Consider the following 21,087-nt stretch of genomic DNA (forward strand, 5'->3'; position numbering starts at 1 on the left):
AGGGAGACACACAGAGAGAGGGAGACACAAAGAGAGAGGGAGACACAAAGAGAGAGGGAGACACACAGAGAGAGGGAGACACACAGAGAGAGGGAGACACACAGAGAGAGGGAGGCAGTGAAAAGACTGAGAGACTAGGAGGGGTATGTTTTAAATTCAATATCCAGTGCTTTAAGGAGCTGATACACCATCTGGGAATATGCAACATCCTCTGCTTTTATTCCTTTTTAATGAACTTTAACAATTTGCTTTCAGAAGAGCTTTTAACTTAGAGAAATGGATTTTTAAACTTTTTACAAAATCACTAAGGAGTATTCAGTAGCTGAGCAGTTGAACATTGAACTTGCAAATCATCAACTTTGAATTCCAGACTCAGTAATGATTTCAAATCGGCAATACCCCTTTAACTTCAGTCACTGAGAAGTTTCTAGCCAGCCATTTTCTCACCCTATAAAACAGACAAGCAAACTTGGCCTTACACTTGGGTTCAGAGTAAAAATCTTTTTCCAGTATTACCCAGAGATTGTCATCATTGCTGAAAATCTTGAATACTTTTCCTGTTCTGCAGCACTACCTCCTTGGTGCTACCTGTTGCACAATATATGTACCATGCACCGAGCTTTATATAACAGAAATCAAATCTAAACAACCCATTTAAAATGCCTTTCATTTATCCTCTATCAATTAACCATCTATTGTGTTGCAAAATTTACATGGAGCTGCCCTAGTATGGGAAAATTGAACAGTGACAGCATGGAATCATTTACTGAGAATGTGTTTTGCCAAAAGACAGGTGGCAGCTGCAATTTAATGAGAATTGTGAGGCAGTACGTTTTAGGAGGGAAAAAAAAGAGGAATGAGTATGTGCACCCAATTGTGAATTTTTTTTTTATTTGTTCACGGAATGTGAGCATTGCTGGCTAGGCCAGTATTTATTACTCATCCCTATTGCTGTTCAGAAGGTGGTGGTGAGCTGCCTTCTTCAACCGCAGCAGTCCATGTGGTGTAGGTACACCCACAGTGCTGTTGGAAAGGGAGTTCTAGGATTTTGACCTACTGACAGTGAAGGAACGGCGATATAGCTCCAAGACAGGATGGTTTGTGACTTGGAGGCGAACTTATAACTTAAATAGAATAAGTAAACTAGCGAGAAACATAAAAACAGACTGTAAAAGCTTCTATAGGTTTGTAAAAAGGAAAAGATTAGCAAAGAAAAAAGTGGGCCACAGGGCAAAGACAGGAGAAGTTATAATGGGGAAAATCAGGAAATGGCAGGGTGTCTGTCTTCACGGAGGAAGATACAAAAAAACCCTCCGAGATAAAGGCCTGCTCGGGTCGGGATAAAAAAACGACCCAAACCCAACAGAACCACATCGACCCGAGCCTGACCAGAGTCCTTCCATTTTTACCCGCGCCAGACCACCGGAATGTTCACTTTACCAACCTTCCGATTCCAAATCAGTTTTTCACTTTTTCAGTTTGTGCAGATAAGCAACACAAACTGTAATTGGACTTGAAAGGTTGTTTCAAAAGATGAAGATTGGAGCCACGAAGTCAGTGATTGTTTGGTCACGAGTTAAACAGAAACCCATGGAGTTGTGCCCAGACAGGTTGTGCCACACTGTACCAGTATCTGTATTGCTTAAAATAAACACAAGTACAGTACTGTATGTGTGTAGACTAGAGTCCTGACGGTGATCATTTATTTTTTTTATATAAATACTGTATATTTTATAATCACTCAGGACCCTCCTGCTCTCTGTATCTCAGCTGCTCACTGGACAAACTTGCAGCAATTATTTCAACCTGTAAAGCAGGAGCCTAGGTAATGTATAATATTTTCTGAGCCTTCGGGCAATTGCTGTGTTTATTTTAAGCATACAGATACTGGTACAGTGTAGCACAACCTGTCTGGGCACCACTCCATGGGTTTCTGTTTAACTCGTGACTAAACAAGTTAGTTTAGTCTAACTATGCGGCTCCAATCTTCACCCTTTTAAACAATCTTTCAAGTTGAATTAATACTGTGTCCCCCCGACCCGGACCCGACCCCGAAAGCCAGACCCACAAGAGCGACCTGACCTGAGCCGAACCCGACACATGTCGTCGGGTCCTGTCGGGTTCGGGTCAGGTAGCGGGCCTTTTCTCCCAGGAATGCTAGAGAACCAAGGGACTAGAGAGAATAAGGAACTAAAAGAAATTAGTAAAAAGTAGCAGCACTGGAGAAATTAAAAAAAGGGACTGCAAGTTGATAAATCCACTGGACATTATCTACATCTCAAATGTTGAAAGAGGTGGCTGCAGAGATAGTGGATGTGTTGGTGATCATCTTCCAAAATTCTATAGATTCTGGAATGGTTCCTGCAAACTGGAAGGTATTTAACCCCACTATTTAAGAGACCTGTTAGCCTGACATCAGTAGGAAGGAAACTGCTAGAATTTGTAGTATAAAGAGCTGAAAGGGTCAACATTGAGAGTGTGTAAAGAATGCCTCATACCATGATGATGTAAGAGATCACATGTGAGAGAGACTTGAAGATAGATGTAGCATGGCTTTGGAGGAGTCACACAGACTGCCGTGAAGCTGTACATAGTTAGAATGTAATAAAGATTAATGTTGTTATTACTCCAGACGAAGGAATATCTCTAAATGAAGACTAGGCATATTATGTTGTCAGCATACCAGACAAAACTTACAACATGATCAAAAACAACAGTGGTTCTTACATTCTGCACCCAGATGATTTTTTAAATTTTTAAAAAATTTAGAAGACAGCTGTCCTGGGAAAAAACGCCAAAGCTGCAGAACTCGAGAAGAGGCTGTGGAACTCTTGCTTATCTCTCCAGACATGGAGAGTTGGGGAAATCGGCGGTATAAAATTCAATCTGGCGAGCAACCCTGAAAGAGGGTAAACAATTTCTGTCCCTAACAGCACTAGGCAGGCCGCACCAGGAAAGTCCTTAGCAAGGGCTGATCAGAGATCAGTGCTGTTACACATGGCGACTGGAGCTAAGAACAAAAAAAAAAGCTGCAAATACTCAAATCTCTGAGAAGAGAGCTAAAAGTATAGCAGTAACGCTACACATACATACGAACATAAGAATTCGGAGCAGGAGTCGGCCACTCAGCCCCTTGAGCTTGCTTTGCCATTCAATAAGGTCATGGCTGATCTGACTGTAACCTCAACTCCATATTCCTGCCAACCCCCGATAACCTTTCACCCCCTATCTGTCTGTCTAATATAAAAATATTAGAAGACACTCTTACACCACCTTTTGTGGAAGAGTTCCAAAGATCCACGACCTTCAGAGAAAAAATTCTCATCTCTGCCTTAAGTGAGTGACCCCTTATTTTTAAACAGTGACCTCTTGTTCTATATATAAAACTGAGTTTAATATGACGAGTAAATTAATCCAAAGTTTAGCAGTGAGATTTCAAAGACAGAGACATTGTTAATTGTGGGAGTCAGTGCAGGAAACCTCAGATACTGGAGGGACCAACCCAAAAGTGAAAGTAAAACAAATAGGAGCTATGAATCTTAAATTCACAATACCAGAGAGGTTTGCACACATGGGGGAAGGAACAAATCAAACTCAAAATTGGTCACTCTGGTGAAAAAGATTTCAGAGGTACAGAATTGCTTCCAAATTAGACAGCTCGATTGGGGCTATAGCAGATGTTGTTATTACAAGACAAGACATTAATGAGACATCTGCCAAATTTGAAGAAGTTTTAAAAGCTTTTGATTCTTATTTCAACTTGGAGCAAATGAAGATTTTAGAATCAACAGAAGGGTCCAGAAACCAGACGAAACAGTTGATGCTTTTATCAATAACCTTTACAGGCTGGCTGAAGGATGTGGATATGGAGACCTAAAAGCAGAATTAATAAGAGACTGCATTGTAGTAGGTAGTGCTGATGAATCCCTATCAGATTTTTTTCAGTCTAAAGAAGACCTCACCCTGGACAAAGCTATTCAGTTGGTGAGATAAGCAAGAGGTCCACGAGTACAGAGCAATCTCGAGAGGTGAAGACCGACCTGGGTTGAGGAAATCTCTAGCAACCATATAGTTCCTGAACCAGAGGGCTGTACATTAAGCACCAGAACGAAAAAGGTATACTGGGGGAGGGAAAAGCAAAAGAGGCCATCAATCCCTGCCAGTAAATTGTTCCTAGTGTAGGTAGGTGGTAGGAGAATTGAGGGAAGGTGGGGATGTGAGGGGGATATAGGATTAATGTAGGATTGGTATACATGGGTGGTTGATGGTCGGCACAGACTCAGTGGGCCAAAGGGCCTGTTTCAGTGCTGTATCACTCTATGACTGGTTTATTATGCATCACAAGCATTATCAGACACGGAGTCAAGATACAGTGTGATAGAGAAAGAAGCTCATGCAATCACCTGGGTTTGAGAGAAGTTTTCAGACTATATTAAATCGGCTGAAAAGGTTGTCAGAGACACACCACTAACCCCTAGTTTCCTTACTCGATGAAAAGGAACTCACTAGGATGCCTATGCGAATCCAGAGATTCCAGTTGTGGCTAATGAGGTTCACACACGAAATGGTATACATACAGGGCAAGTAACAAATGACAGAACTACGGTCGACCATCCTACTCAACAGGATGTTAATTTTATCAATGAAATTGCGTCATATTCTCAGGTCACTGCATCACAATGGCCAACATGTTCAAATAAGCTATAACAAATTCATTATGCGCAGATGCAAGATGAAGAATGCATCTATATCCTCCAATATTGCAGGCAAGGATAGCTGCAACAGTGTCCTAACGGTAAGAGGAAGAAGATCTTCTTCGAACACAGAAGACACTTTACCATAGCGAATGATTTGCTGGTATATGACGAGAGACTGGCGATTCCCGAGTCAAACTAGGTAGAGATCTTGAAGAAAATACACCAGGATCATTGAAACATAACTAAAATGTAGAGCACGGGCTCAGGCGTCCGTGTGGTGGCCAAGAATAATCGAAAGATATAGAAATGATTTCAAATTGCCACGTATGTGCAGTGCACAGACAGGATCTTGGCCTAATTCCCAACCAGATGTGGGAATGTCTAGTAATGGATCTATTGATCTTTAATGGAAAATCCTATCTGATTTTAGTTAATGACTTTTCAAGGTAGATTGAAGTTAAACGTATGCTTCAGTTGTTGTGTACAAGCATTCGAGTGTTACAAGAAATATTTGCAACGCATGGTAAACCTGATTGGATAGTGTTCGATATTGCACTTTGCAGAAAACAGTGCATTTGTACATCTTACAAATTTCCCTCGGTATCCACAATCTAATGGAGAAACTGAGCAAGCACTGTTAAAAGAAAAATCAAGATTTTCAAACAGCATTTCTGAAATACAGAACTACTCCAAAGTAGCACCATCCAAACTGTAAATGGGAAGTAAACTTAGAACACAACCTCCAGGGCTGCATGTCCACGATTATCAGAGCTCAAGACAGAGAAAAGTCTTAGAGAAAGCAACAAGCGTATAACAGGAAATAAAGTACTAGGAACCTACCAAAGTTGTCAGAAGGGCAAAAGGTATGGGTTTGAGACCAAAACAGAGGAGTAATTGTCCAGAGGGGAGAATCAACAGCAATCTTACTTAGTAAGAACTTCAGAAGGTAATAAAAAAAAGAAACTGAAGGAATCTTATTCCTATTCAAAGATGCCAATCTGTCATATATTTGGACAAATCAGATGTTGAACCTGTAAATCAGAAAGCATTGGATACTACAAATGAAGGGCATCCGAGTCAAGAAACAAGAGTTCAGAAAATGACCATCAATCTTTTGCATCTGACAAGAACATGACCGGACGAGTTGTGAAGCCTCCTGACAGATCGAATCTATGACATCAGAAACTTGGGAGGAGATGGGGTAGTATGTAAATAAAAATAGCAAATGTAGATGGTACACACTGCTGCCACTATGCACCAGTGGTGGATGAGGTGATCAAGCGAGTGTATGTGTCTTGGATGGGTGTTGAGCTTCTTGAGTGTTGTTGGAGCTGCACTCATCCAGGCAGGTGAGGAGCATTCCATCACACTCCTGACTTGGACGTTGTAGATGGTGGACAGGCTTTGAGGAGTCGGGAGGAGAGTTACTCGCCACAGAATTCCTAGCCTCTGAAATGCTCTTGTAGCCACAGTTTTTAGATGAATGGTTCAGTTAAGTTCCTGGTCAATGGTAACTCCTAGGATATTGATGGTGAGGGATTCAGCAATGGGCAATGCCACTAAATGTCAAGGGGAGATAGTTAGTGTAGTATAAGGACATAAAGGGTTAATACTGAAGACAGAGACCCCCTCACATGAGACCGGCTCGTGAAGGTGGTGGTATAGCAGCACGAAGGATGCTAGCTTAGATGGCTTGCGGAGAGTATATATAGCAACTGTAAATGATAGAGCTGTTAGTTAACCTTTACCAGAGTCTAAGACTTTCTCTAGAATGCCCTACAATGCTACTAATAGAAATATAATTAAACCCAACAGTTAGATTCTCTATTGTCGGAGATGGCCATTGCCTGGCACTTGTGTGGTGCAGGTGTTGCTTGCCACGTATCAGCCCAAGCCTGAATGTTGTCGAGCTCTTGCTGTGTACGGCCACGCACTGCTTCTGCATCTGAGGAGTGGCGAATGGTGAACATTATGCAATCAGCAGCAAACATCCCCACTTCTGACCTTATGATGCAGGAAAGGTCATTGATGAAGCAGCTGAAGATGGTTGGGCCTAGGACGCTACTGTAGGGTGTGGATGATTAGACAGACCTGGGGGTTCAAATACATAAACCTGGGAAAGTGCAAGGGCAGGCAGATAGGAAAATCTTGCAATTATATAGTGCCTTTCATGACATCAGGATATCCCAAAGATCTTTACAGCAAATGAAGTACAAACTAAAACTATACAAAAAGCCACTAGCATTTTGGGTTTTATAACTATGGGCATAGATTTCAAAAACTAAGAGGTAATGATTGTATTGTGCAAGGCTAAGGTTAGGCTACAATTGGAATACTGCATGCATTTGTGCCCATCTCATTATATTACAAACATGAAAGCCACTGAGAATGCCTGGTTAGATTCACCAGGATGATGCCAGGGTTGGAAAACTATAGTTAAGTATAAGAAAGACTGAAGATACTGGGACTATTTCTACTACAGCAGAGAAGGCCAAGAGAAAATTGAATAGAGATTTTTAAATTATGAAATGTTTTCAGTGAGAGATTTGGGAAAGATCATTTCCTCTATTTGGGGTGTGACTTGAGGTCATCAATTTAAAATGGTTAGCATGAGAAGAAATTTCTTCACTCAGATCCTGACAGCCACATAAGAGCAGTTGTGACACAGACTATCGAATTTTTTTTTAACCACGCATTTTCTTCAGGATGTGGGCAGTGATGGCAAGACCAGTATTTGTTGCATATCCCGAGTTGCCCTGAGGTGGTGGTGAGCCATCTTCTTCAACTGCTGCACTCAGTAAGATGAAGATATTTCCAAAGTGCTTTTGTGGTCTGCCCGCTTTTTAAAAAAAAATTGTTATTCTGGGTAGTGGTTCAATATAACCAAGTAGCTTGCCAGGTCACTTCAGAGGACAGTTAAGAGTCAACCACTTGGACTGTGATTACATACAGACCAGACTGGGTAACGTCTGCAGGTATCCTTCCCTAAAGGACATTGTCATTAAAAACCCAACTGATTCACCAATCTAATAACTTCATGGTCACTTTTTTATCATTAACTTAGACCAGCTTTCAAAAACAAATACTGAAATCACATTCTCAAAACTGTCATGATGAGAGTAAAATACTTTGAGCTTGATTTCATATGGAACTTGAACAAACTAGCCTTTACAAGTCTAGGTACAACACATCATTGAGCTTACCATAGCTCACCTGTGATGCAATGTTAGTCAGGAGGATCTTCCCTTTCTAAATCCATGCTGTTAACTAACCTATTACTGCACAGATAATCTTTACGTTTACACCCGAATTGAAGACCAATAGCTCCTTAGTTGCCTGTATCTGCTTTGTTACTCTTGACATTGGAGAAATACAAGTAGATTGGAAACAGGCCAAAGACCAATAACTTCCCCAAAGGTCTGTCTCACAAATCAGGTCCCTAGTCTCTCTCAGCACTCAAATGCCATCAATGGCTGTAGATATAACATTTGGGCTTTTTACTTTGTGTAGGAGCCTATTTGCAAAGGGCCTAGTCCTGAAGCTCAGCAACTTAGTTTCCTTCCCCACAAGAATTCCTTTTTCCTCCCTTTTCAAACATTGCTGACCTGTCTCTACCTCTCACTTAGTGATGCTGAAATTTTAATCCATGCCTTTAGCACCCAAATGCTGATTTCTCCAATGCTCCCTGAGCTCAAATCCCCAATTCCATTTCGTAAATTATAATCGATTCAGAATGCTGCTGCCCATACCCTTAACTTTTCAAAACCTCAAACCTTTACTGTCTGGCTCTTGCCATGCTCCATTGCCTCCCTATGTTGAAGACGACAATAACTCACATTTATAACACATTGAACAGGAGTGTTACAAAGCAAAATCTGTCACCAAGCCACATAAGGTGAAATTAGAGAAGATGGTCAAAAGCTTGGTTAAACAGGTAGGTTGTAAGGAGCATCTGAAAAGGAGGAAAGCAAAGTACTGAGACAGAGAGATTAAAGGAGGAAGTTTCAGAGTTTAGGGCCCAGGCAACAGAAGGCACAGCCACCAATAGTGGCACAATTAAAATCAGGGATGCTCAAGAAGCCAAAATTGTCCTCTTGTTTCGATTTCAAAATTTTTCTTAGTTTTAAGTGCCTGTAAGGCCACACCGCATACAACCGCTGTGACCCTCGTATCAATCAGAAACACTTGTACTTGAATTCAACAGGAGCAAGATATGAAATGCTGATTTTGCTATCCAACATACTAAATACAAATAGAAAGCTAGCTAGAAAAGTTCACAATTGCACTTACCCTTTGCCCTTCTGATACTGGTCTGCTCTGTTAGTGTTGTAGTGGAAACCCCACATGCCAAATGGAAATATTAATTTCGTTGTGTGGAACTTTGCTTGAGACAGCTACAAATAACTTTTAAAATACAGAACAGCGAGCAGCCAAGATGACCACACACATTTTGCACGAGAAGTCAAAGGTCGGCTGGAGACAGAGGTGATTACCCAGTCTAGCCAGAACAATGGGGTGTTCTCTGTTTAAATTACCTAAAATGGTTTTGTCAATACAGTCGTCAAAAGCCATCAACACCCATTGACTGTGAAAGAGCCAAAGCCCCCTACCAAATATGTCTGAACAGCCTTGAATTTCAAAGATCATTCCAGAAGATGCTGTTTCAGAGGTGGTCACATCACATGACTGCTTGCATAACTCGAAGTTTGAGAATGTTGCCTCAGAAAGAGTCAGTAACTGAGACCTGGCAAGAAAGCATCTCTCTCCCTCTCTCTAGTAGAGATCCTGAGAAACCTCAGCTGAAGCTGGTGGAAGATAAGTCTACAGATCCTTACAATCAGCAACAAAGGGGACATGGGTAAAGCCCCTCTTCTGCTTTCCAGAACCAGAGAAGCAAGCTCGAATTGTGCACATGGCCCAGTAAGGACTTCAGGACTACAACTTCAACTAAAGACACTGAGACTTAGTATCTAAATTCCATTCACTAAGGACTCTACTCCAACCTCCCAACTCTGTTTTTACCTTCTGTAATCTATTTGAGAGTATGTGTGGCTGTTGTGTGAATGTGGGCATGGAGGCATCATGTATTTTAGTAATTTTAACTGGTTTAGAGTAATAAGGTTAATAAGCTTACATCTTTCTTGTTTAAACTCAAGAAAACCTGTCTGATTGGTTCATTGGCAATTATATTCGAGGGACAGGAGCAAATGCTCACTGAGGTGGTCAGTTAAATCACTGGGTTAAAAATGATAAACCCTGTTGCGGTCAAACAGAGAAGGGGCGAAAGGGGAGCCTGAGACCCCCTTCCTCACCTGGTCGTAACAGTGCCATCTTTAAACTCTACACAATTGGTGGTCACGCTTTCAGCCACCATGCCTCTCCTCTCTCATTTCCTCCTTAAACCCTCAAGCTTGCTTCATTCCTTCTTGCTCTAAAACCTACATCTGGGCTTACAGTTTTCTTTAAAAAGGTATACCTTTTTATTGGGTGTTTCAAGCCAAATGTCTTCATGTTGCTCTCTTCTGTCTGCATTCCTCTTTCTTTTGCTTTCCTTACTGTGAGATCCAACACTCTCCTTTATCGTGGTGATCAACTTAGAGTCCTTGTGTTTTCCTGGAATAGATGAATTCTTATTTGTGTGGGGTTTTTTTGCTTTTCCTTTTGGTTCCTCATAGTTTAGGTATGATTCAAAAGTCATAGCTGGTTTTTCAAACTCTTCATTTTCAAATTCAGAGACATCTTCCACTTTACAGCCTTTAATGCTGTCTTTAGTCACACGTGACACGTCTGGTGACTGGTCTGATCCAGGACTTGCTTTGTCCTTTGCAGACCATTTCTGCATCTTGCTCGATAATGTAGAATTTTTTGTTTTGCCCACAGATTTACTTTTATTCTTTTTACCATTTTCATGAGTGCTCCTCTCTGAATGAGGTTTTTCCTGAATCATTGAGGATGTAACAGGGCTTTCCAGTGAAGACTCCTGGTCATATTGGTTTTCAGTGGGCTTTTTGGTTTGATGGCCTGCAGTAGACTTTTTATTTTTTCCAGAAAAGTTATTTTGGTCCTTATGTGAAGATTTTGATTTTTCACATTTCGGAACCTTGTTAAGAGATTGATTATGTAGGGAATTGTTTTTTGATGCACAATGACTATCTTCTTTTCTTTCCTTCGCTGAAGGTTTGCATTCACTGGCTTTTAACTGACCTGGATTGATCTTAGAAGGTCGCTGATTACACATAGCTCCATCTCTTGTTTTTGGACTTCCTTCTTCATTTAAGAATTTCACAGATTTATGCACATCAGTAACATGTAAAGTCTCTTCATGACACGACAACCCAGATGACTTGTTTGTATTTTCCACTCTATCCTTCTTTCTAAAATGACCACGGTCATTATTGCTCTTCCTTTCTTTCTGTTCACTGCTATTACTCAAAAAGAAATTCCAATAAAATTGAGGACCAATTGAAAAGAGAAAAAAAGCAAAATCAATACCTGTGTTTACAATTCATCATCTGAACAGTCCTCGGTGCATGATAAAGGGTCTTGAGCACGTACAATATACACTAAATTTAAGTCTGTGTATGCATAATTCATTGACTTCACTTCCATCAAGGAGTAAATTAAGGGAAGTCATGGCAGGGCAGCACAGCAGCATGGAGTGCTCCTCCTGTGAAATGTGGGGAGTCAGAGACACTTCTAGTGTCCAGGGCGAACACCTGTGCAGGAAGTGTCTCCAGATGCAGCTACTCGAAATCCGCATTTCGTATCTGGAGCGGCGGCTGGGGACACTGTGGAGCATCCATGAGGCTGAGATCATCATGGATAGCATATACAGGGAGGTGGTCACACTGCAGGTAAAGACTGCTCAGGCAAAAAAGGGAATGGGTGACTGCCAGGCAGAGTAGGAGAACTAGGCAGGAGTCACCTGGGTCCATCTCCCTCTCGAACAGATTTTCCGCTTTGAATACTGTTGGGGGAGACAGCTTCTCAGGGGAATGCAGCAAGAGCCAAGACTGTGGCACCACGGTGGCACAGCTGCACAGGAGGGGCAGGAAAAAAAAAAAAAGAGTGGGAGCGCTATAGCGATAGGGGATTCTATCATAAGGGGTACAGATAGGCGTTTCTGTGGCCGCAAACATGACTCCAAGATGGTATGTTGCCTCCCTGGTGCCAGGGTCAAGGATGTCACGGAGCGGCTGCAGGACATTCTGAAGGGGGAGGGTGAACAGTCAGAGATTGTGGTACACATTGGTACCAACAACATAGGTAGAAAGAGAGAGGAGGTCCTGCAACAAGAATTTAGGGAGCTAGGTAGCAGATTAAAAAGCAGGACCTCAAAAAGTTGTAATCTCTGGATTACTCCCGGTGCCACATGCTAGTGAGTATAGGAATAGGAGGATAGCGCAGATGAAAGTGCGGATAAAGAGATGGTGCTGGAGGGAGGGCTTCAGTTTCCTGGATCACTGGGTCTGTTTCTGGTGAAGATAGGACCTGTACAGGTTGGACGGGTTGCACCTGAACCTAAACGGGACCAATTTCCTTGCTGGGAGGTTTGCTAGAGCTGTTAGGGGTGGGGGCGGTTGAAAACTATTTTGGCAGGGAGATGGGATACAGAGTGGGGGTACAGCAAGGGGTGATATACAGCCAAATATAGAAGAGAAACTAAGTCAGTCTGAAAGCAGAGCAAATATAGACCTGTTAAGGCACAAGTGAATAATGCAAGGCTGGATTGCATCTATTTTAACGTGAGGAGTCTTACAAGTAAAGGCAGATGAATGGAGTGCCTTGATTAACACATGGGAATATGATATTATTGCTATCACAGTGACATGGTTGAGGGAAGAGCAGGACTGGCAGCTCAATATTCCAGGATATAGAATCTTCAGATGTGACAGGTAGGGGGTGTAAAAGAAGACGTGGCATTGCACTATTGATCAAGGCGTTAATTACTGTGGTAAGGAGGGATGATATTAGAAGGTTCCTCAAATGAGGCCATATGGGTAGAACTTAAAAACAAAAAGGGGATAATCACTGGCTGGGAGTGTACTACAGGCCTCCAAACAGTAAGGGAGAGATAGAGGAGCAGATATGTAGGCAAATCTCAGAGAGGTTTAAAAATAATAGGGTAATAGTAGGAGGGGATTTTAACTTGCCCAATATTAACTGGGATAGCCTTAGTGCAAAAGGATTAAAGGGGGCAGAATTCTTAAAGTGCATCCAGGAGAGCTTTTTCAGTCAGCACATAGAAAGTCCTACAAGAGAAGGGGCAGTACTGGACCAAATCTGAGGGAATGAAGCCAGACAAGTTGTACATGTGTCAGTAGGGGAGCATTTCGGGGATAGTGACCATAACTCTAAGATTTAAGGTAGCTATGGAAAAGGACAAAGAGAGACCGGAAATAAAGGTACTGAATTGGGGGAAGGCTGATTTCAATACGATAAAACAGGATCTGGCCAAAGTGGACTGGGAGCAGCTACTTGTAGGAAAGTCTACATCAGACCAGTGGGAGTCATTCAAAAAGGAAAGTGTGTGTTCAGGGCCAACATGTTCCCATAAAGGTGGAGGGTAGGACCAATAAGTCCCAGATGTCAAGGGATATAGAGGATTGGATAAGGAAAAAAAAAAGGAGGCTTATGGAAGATTCAGAGGACTGAAAACAGCAGAGGCTCTAGAGGAGTATGGAAAGTGTAGGGGGGTACTTAAAAAAGTAATTAGGAGAGCGAAGAGGGGGCATGAAAAAACACTGGCAGGCAAGATAAAGGAAAATCCCAAGGCACTTTATAAGTATATTAAGGGCGAGGGGATAACCAGGGCAAGAGTAGGGCCCATTAAGGGCCCAAGTGGCAATCTGTGTGTGGAGGCGAAGGATGTAGGTGAGGTTTTAAAATGATTATCTCTGTTCACTATGGAGAAGGACAAAAGCAATGTAGGTGTTGAGATCAGGGAGAGGGATTGTGATATACTTGAACAAATTAGCATTGAAAGGGAGGCGGTTTTAGCGGGCTAAAAAGTGGATAAATCCCCACGCCCAGATGGTATGCATCCTAGGCAGCTATGCGAGGCAAGGGAGGAGAGTGCAGAGGCTTGGACATAAATTTTCAAATCCTCTCTGGCCACAGGTGAAGTGCCAGGGGATTGGAGGACAGTGAATGTGGTACCATTATTCAAGAAGGCAAATGGGATAAACTAGCTAATTACAGGCCAGTGAATCTTGCATCAATGGTAGGGAAACTATTGGAAAATATTCTGAGGGACAGGATTAATCTCCACTTGCAGAGGCAGGGATTCATCAAGAATAGTCAGCATGGCTTTGTCAGGGGAAGATCATGTCTAACAAATTTGATTGAATTTTTCAAGGAGTGTAGATGAGGGTAAAGCAGTCGATGTAGTCTCCATGGACTTTTGATAAGATCCCACATGGGAGATTGGTCAAGAAGCTAAGAGCCCATGGGATCCAGGGCAATTTGGCAAATTGGATCCAAAATTGGCTTAGTGGCAGGAGGCAGAAGGTGATGGTCAAGGGTTGTTTTTGCGAGTGGAAGCCTGCGATGTACCGCAGGGATCCGTGCTGGGACCCTTACTGTTTATAGCATACTTTAATGATTCAGATGTGAATATAGGAGGTATGATCATAAGTTCGCAGACAACACGAAAATTGGTGGTATCGTAAATAGTGAGGAAGAAATCCTTAGTTTACAGGACAATATAGATGGGCTAGTAAGATGGGCAGAGCAGTGGCAAATGGAATTTAATCCTGAAAAGTATGAGGTGATGCATTTTGGGAGGACTAACAAGGTAAGGGAATATACAATGGATGGTAGGACCCGAGAAGTACCGAGAGTCAGAGAGACCTTGTTGTATCTGTCCATAGATCACTGAAGGCAGCAGTACAGGTAGATAAGGTGGTTAGGAAGGCATATGGGCTACTTGCCTTTATTAGCCGAAGCATAGAATATAGGAGCAGGGAGGTTATAATGGAGCTGTATAAAATGCTAGTTAGGCCACAGCTGGAGCACTGTGTACAGTTCTGTTCGCCACACTATAGGAAGGATGTAATTGCACTGGAGAGGGTGAAGAGGAGATTCACCAGGATGTTGCCAGGGCTGCAGCATTTCAGCTGTGAAGAGAGACTGGATGGGCTAGGGTTGTTTTCCTTAGAACAGAGAAGGCTGAGGGGGGACCTGACTGAGGTATACAAAATTATGAGGGGCATCGATAGGGTAGATATGAAGAAACTTTTTCCCTTAGCAGAGGTGCCAATAATCAGGGGGCATAGATTTAAGGTAAGGGGCAGAAGGTTGAGGGGATTTGAGGAAAACATTTGTAATCCAGAGGATAGTTGGAATCTGGAACACACTGCCTGAAGGGGTGGTAAAGGCAGGAACCCTCACAACATTTAATAAGTATTTAGATGAGCACTAGAAACGCCATAGCATAGAAGGCTATGGGCCAAGTGCTGGAAAATGGGATTAGAATAGATAGGTGCTTGATGGCTGGCATGGACACGTGGGCCAAAGGGTCTGTTCCTGTGCTGTATAATTATGACTAAGCTACTGGTTATTTCCAAGGTCTCAAATATTTTATTCTTGATTCAAGTTCTTTACACTATGCACTTACACTATATAGTGTTGCCACACATTTATATAGGACTGGAGGGACAGCTCTCCTGCTAAGTACATTTTATGTAAAAATAATGAAGTAGATCCAGGTACTGGGTGGTGCAATGGGATAACATACAATGCTTTCATGTCTAAAATCCAAGTTTAAACACAAATCAATTTCTGACAACAGTGCAAATACCAAATTAAGTAAATTTGGGTTTGTTCAAACCAGTTTCTGGTGAAAATGGAAAAAGAAAACTGTCCAAAATTTGGTACTGAATTAGCATCACTTAGAAGAATATGGGGATGGCTTCAGATCAGTGCACAGGGGAAGTGTTTCTTCAAATTTGTGCATAGTAAAAAGGACCTGATCATACCATACTTAATTTGACAGTGTTTCATTTCAGAACAAGATGCCAAAAGTAGATTTCCTTCAATTTTGCCTTTAACCTCTCTAACTTAAAGGCAGCCAACTCATGGCAGAGTTCAACTCCCCAGACAGTGCTACCCCTCCAGAACTGCACCGTTGAGCATTCTTTGGCAGGCTATTTGATTTTGGAAACTATCACAACTAAACCCAATCCCACTCTCAGCCAGCATTCAGCAGAGATACACTGAATACAAGGTTCTCTGTATTAAAAGTAGGAATGACAATCAACAGTTCCACTCCTTTGCCTCGGGATGCTGAGGCCAATTATGCCTCGCTAGCTAATAGAGTCATAGAGTCGTACAGCATAGAAACAGGCCCTTCAGCCCACCGCGTCCATGCCGACCATAATGCCTATCTATACTAATCCCACCTGCCTGCATTAATTCCATATCCCTCTATGCCTTGCTCATTCAAGTACCTGTCCAGATGCCTCTTAAATATTGCTACTGTTCCTGCCTCCACCACCTCCTCAGGCAGCTCATTCCAGATACCCACTATTCTTTGTGTGAAACATTTACCCCTTTGATTCCCTTTAAACCTCCTCCCTCTCACCTTAAATCTAATCCCTCTAGTTTTAGTCACCCCTACCACGGGAAACAGACTCTGGCAATCTACCCTATCTATACCTCTCATAGTTTTATATACGTCTATCATGTCCCCTCTCAGCCTCCTTCGTTCCAGGGAAAACAGACCCAGCCTATCCAATCTCTCTTTATAACTCAAGCCCTCCAAACCAGGCAACATCCTTGTGAATCATTTCTGCACCCTCTCTAGCTTAATCACATCTTTCCTGTAGTGTGGCGACCAGAACTGCACACAGTACTCCAAGTGCGGCCTAACCAACGTCATGTACAACTGTAACATGACGTCCCAACTTTTGTACTCAATTCCTCGGCCGATGAAGGCAAGCATGCCATATGCCTTCTTCACCACCCTATCTACCTGCGTTGCCACTTTCAGGGAACTATGCACTTGCATCCCAAGGTGTCTCTGCTCAACACCACTCCCCAGGGCCCTACCATTCACTGTATATGTCCTGCCCTGGTTTAACTTCCGAAAATGCATCACTTTACAGTTGTCTGCGTTAAATTCCATTTGCCACTCCCTTGCCCACTTTCCCAGTTGAAATAACGCTTTAATTTAATTCCGAATGATGGTTGATTGACTGACGGACAGAAAACTAAGTTAGTACGATCCGTATTTCACCTTGTACTTTGTGGTTCACTGTCACATAATTTTGAAAAAAAAATCCTTAAAAACAATTTTGTTTTAGAATTTTTGGGCAGGATGAAATTGATACCAGTTAGACTTGGGAAAAGGAACACCTTCCCATTTCAAGTACTCTCAGGTCGAACTAACAGTTACATGCAGAGTAATACTCCATAAACTCCAGTTCAACATGTGCCTAAACACAACCCAAGGACAGCTCCTACTGAACAAGTGTAATATTTTCCCATTTTCCAAACAAACATACAGCCTGAATAAGACCACTACTTCAGTTCCAAATGTAACAGTCTTCAATGTTAATGCCATGCACATTAGGAAATGGCTTAAGGGCAGGCTTAATTCACACAAGAGCCTTACAACCAACAGGCAAAGAATTTCATATGGATAATTTGGGTGGATTCACCCAAGTGCCAGAGATGAAAGGATAATATGCTTACCCACCGCACCGTCCACTTCCTTTAACTAGTTCTTCAAGTTTCTACAGCATCATCTGTACACATGCCTGTTTGTCCCATCCTCATTAATTAGGCAGTTGTATGTGAACAGTACTGATAAACAATAATGAGTCCCTACTTCTCTAGAAAAAGATCATAGCTTTACAGAAAGTGATTAGATCTCTTGCAAAAGGATGCTGGGACACCACAATGGCTTCTGCAAAAGTTACTTAGTCACAAGTTAACACAAGTGGACAGCAAGTATGAGAGGGTTCATTTCAAATGTTTTTAACATGTGTATAAACCCAATAGTTTTGAAACATAGAAAATAATACTTGGTACAATGTTTGGCATTTGAATTCATTCCAATCCCGAGGCTGGCACAAAGGAATGTCACTTGACCATAGGGACTGAAAAATGTCAATCGTTGGACATTCAACATGCATACTTTAGTTTTCAGTTATTTACTTCAATTACTTGTTTAAAGCTTAAAATTAAAATTATTTGACAGTCTGGAATGGAGTGGAAGGAAACTGATATAAAATAAGTTGGGAAACCGCGATTGGAGATCAATTTTCAAAAATCTATTAAAAATCCTGGGGCCTGCTCCACCAATAAAAGTCTTGGAGTGACCACCACACCACCCCCCCAACTCCCTCAAAGGCCTGTCCCAAATTCAGACCCCTCATCTTAACTTGTGGGTGAACTTGCATGACCAGGGCAGACACAATTTTCTTTTTATTCATTCATGGGCTGTGGGCATCACTGGCTATGCCAGCATTTATTGCCCATCTCCAATTGCCCTCGAGAAGGTGGTGGTGTGCTGCCTTCTTGAACCACTGCAGTCCATGTGAGGCAGGTACACCCACAGTGCTGTTAGGAAGGGAGTTCCAGGATTTTGACCCAGCGACAATGAAGGAACGGCGATATAGTTCCAAGTCAGGATGGTGTGTGACTTGGACGGGAACTTGCAGGTGTTGGTGTTCGCATGCATCTGCTGCTCTTGTCCTTCAAGATGGTAGAGTGGGTTTGGAAGGTGTTATCTAAGGAGCCTTGGTGCATTGCTGCAGTGCATCTTGTAGATGGTACACACTGCCGCCACTGTGCGTCGGTGGTGGAGGGAGTGAATGTTTGTGCATGGTGTGCCAATCAAGCGGGCTGCTTTGTTCTGGATGCTGTTGAGCTTCGAGTGTTGTTGGAGCTGCACCCATTCAGGAAAGTGGAGAGTATTCCATCACACTCCTGACTTGTGTCTTGTAGATGGTGGACAGGCTTTGGGGAGTCAGGAGGTGAGCTACTCGTCGCAGGATTCCTAGCCTCTGACCTGCTCTTGAAGCCATGGTATTTATATAACTACTCTAATTCAGTTTCTGGTCAATGGTAGCCCCTAAGATGTTGATAGTGGGAGATTCAGCGATGGTAATGCCATTGCATGTCAAGGGGAGATGGTTAGATTCTCTCTTGTTGGAGATGATCATTGCCTGGCACTTGTGTGGCGCGAATGTTACTTGCCACTTATCAGTCCAAGCCTGGATATTGTCCAGGTCTTGCTGCATTTCTACACGGACTGCTTCAGTATTTGAGGAGTCGCAAATGGTGCTGAACATTGCGCAATCATCAGCGAACATCCCCACTTCTGACCTTATGATAGAAGGAAGGTCATTGATGAAGCAGCTGAAGATGGTTGGATCCAGGACACTACACTACAATGCACCTGCCTTAGCCATCTGCCAGAAGGCGGTGCAGCCTACAGCCTAATTCAATTGTGCCATCACACACTACTGGGCTGAAGGAATAAACGACCGTAAAATTATTGATTCCAAGTGGAGCCATTGTCTCTGCAGAAAAAGGTTATCAATTCCCTCCAGGATCGATTATCATAGTCTGGTTAGGGTTTGGGGACATTTTAAAAAGGACTCGTGTCAACTCAGCTGGCATCAGTTGTGTTGAAGCCTATCGACAATTCTGGAGATACCCACGAACAGCCCTTCACACAATCCCTTGGCTCTCCCACTGGGATTTAAAAGGGTTCGAGCATTGGGCAAAATCCAGGCATAACTTGGCTCTGCCTACATTCCTAACCCACCCCTTTCCACTTCATCTGACCACCGGAATTTCAGGGCCTCGGTCTTCTACATTCAAATATTTTTGTAGTCACCACACAGCTATTTATTAAATTACTTGTAATTCATGTGGTCGAAGCAGCCAAGCTGGCAATACAGAATTCCAGGAACATAGAATTCGGACTTACATTGCGTAAATCTGAATTTAGATCACCATTTATAATCTGTAGGTGAAAGCCTACCTGGATGTTTCCTGAGGGATTAATTTTTTCCACTGGCATACCAACTCTTTGGCAACGTCACCAACAACTTTATTTTTCCTTAATCCATTTACTGTTCTTCCTATTCCTGTTTCCTAAAAAAAAATAAAAAGTATTCTGACAAACTTGAAAAGCTTCAAAAAGGATGGGCAATCCATTTAGGCTTCAATAATGTTACAAAGTTACATTTGTGGCCATATTAGAAACAAGTTCTTAATTCAGACGACATCCATACTTCATATCATGCTTCACTTTACTGATTAATTTAATTGTATAGTAGGTCATAGACCATTGATGGATGAGAGAAAGCTTTCAGGCTTTTTGAAATTTCCAAAGTCGTCTTCGCTTTAGCAAGCAAAAAAAATGTCTCCCTACGAAACGGAGTTCCAGGTTGTTTTGAAAGTCTAGAAGGAAATGTGAAATATGAAAGCATGCATATATACGGAGTAAAATATTTCAGATTGCACATGGTCTCTGTGTAAAGAATATCCATGGCAGACTAGTACAAAGGCTTGGCTGTGAGAGAAACATGGCCCAAATTAGTTTGAGCACAGAAGGTAGTCATTTTGTCCGTCGTGCCAGAACCAGCTCTGTATTATAGCAATTTAATGCTATTCCCACCCACTCTCTCCCTAGGGACTTGTACTTTTTTTATTTCCAAAATATACTTTATTCATAAAAAAACTGTAAAAAAATACATTACAAACCAGTTCCAAAAAGCACAATGTCAAAGACTATGAAGAGTGCAAAGGAGATCAGTTTCCTTCAATACAGGAGTGAGTTGCCTCACAACCCTTTCATTTCATTTTACGTGCTATGCACATATTACAGCAAAACAAATATTTTCTGGATCCAGTTGAGGGGTTTCCCATGGAACCAGCCCTTCAGTTCACCTTGGTGGGGGAGACCTTATACAGTGGTCTTTCCCCATTGAGCCTTTGCCGCGGCTGCCCCAGGTTTTAGTGCGTCCCTTGGCATGTAGTCCTGGACCTTGGAATGTGCCAGTCCACAACATTCGGTCGTGGACAACTCTTTGCGCTGGAAGACCTGCAAGTTTCGGGCAGACCAAAGGGCGTCTTTCACCGATTTGATCGTCCTCCAGCAGCAGTTGATGTTTGTCTCAGTGTGCATCCCTGGGAACAGCCCGTAGAGCACAGACTCCTGTGTTAGAGCTGCTTGGGATGAACCTCGACAAAAACCACTGCATCTCTTTCCACACCTGCTTTGCAAAGACGCATTCCAGAAAGAGGTGGGCAACCGTCTCTTCCCCACCACAGCCACCTCGAGAGCATTGTGCAGAGGGGGTGAGACTCCGGGCGTGCAGCAAGGATCTGACAGGGAGGGCTCTTCTCACCACCAGCCAAGCTATATCTT

The 21,087-nt window shown here is 42.5% G+C and overlaps 1 protein-coding gene across 1 annotated transcript in view; it reads right to left on the bottom strand.

Annotated features, from left to right (window-relative positions):
- Positions 1-21,087, bottom strand: part of eloal (elongin A, like) — a 122,508-nt gene that overhangs the window by 72,307 nt on the left and 29,114 nt on the right. Inside the window, exons 3-4 of the mRNA XM_068028469.1 lie at positions 19,696-19,808; positions 10,174-11,125 (exon numbers count right to left, since the gene is read on the bottom strand). Of these exons, the coding sequence (XP_067884570.1) occupies positions 10,174-11,125; positions 19,696-19,808 (1,065 nt within the window). The remainder of the gene's footprint in view (positions 1-10,173; positions 11,126-19,695; positions 19,809-21,087) is intronic.

The sequence above is a fragment of the Heterodontus francisci genome, chromosome 3 (genome assembly GCF_036365525.1).
Source record: "Heterodontus francisci isolate sHetFra1 chromosome 3, sHetFra1.hap1, whole genome shotgun sequence".
In the NCBI taxonomy this organism is placed as follows: domain Eukaryota; kingdom Metazoa; phylum Chordata; class Chondrichthyes; order Heterodontiformes; family Heterodontidae; genus Heterodontus; species Heterodontus francisci.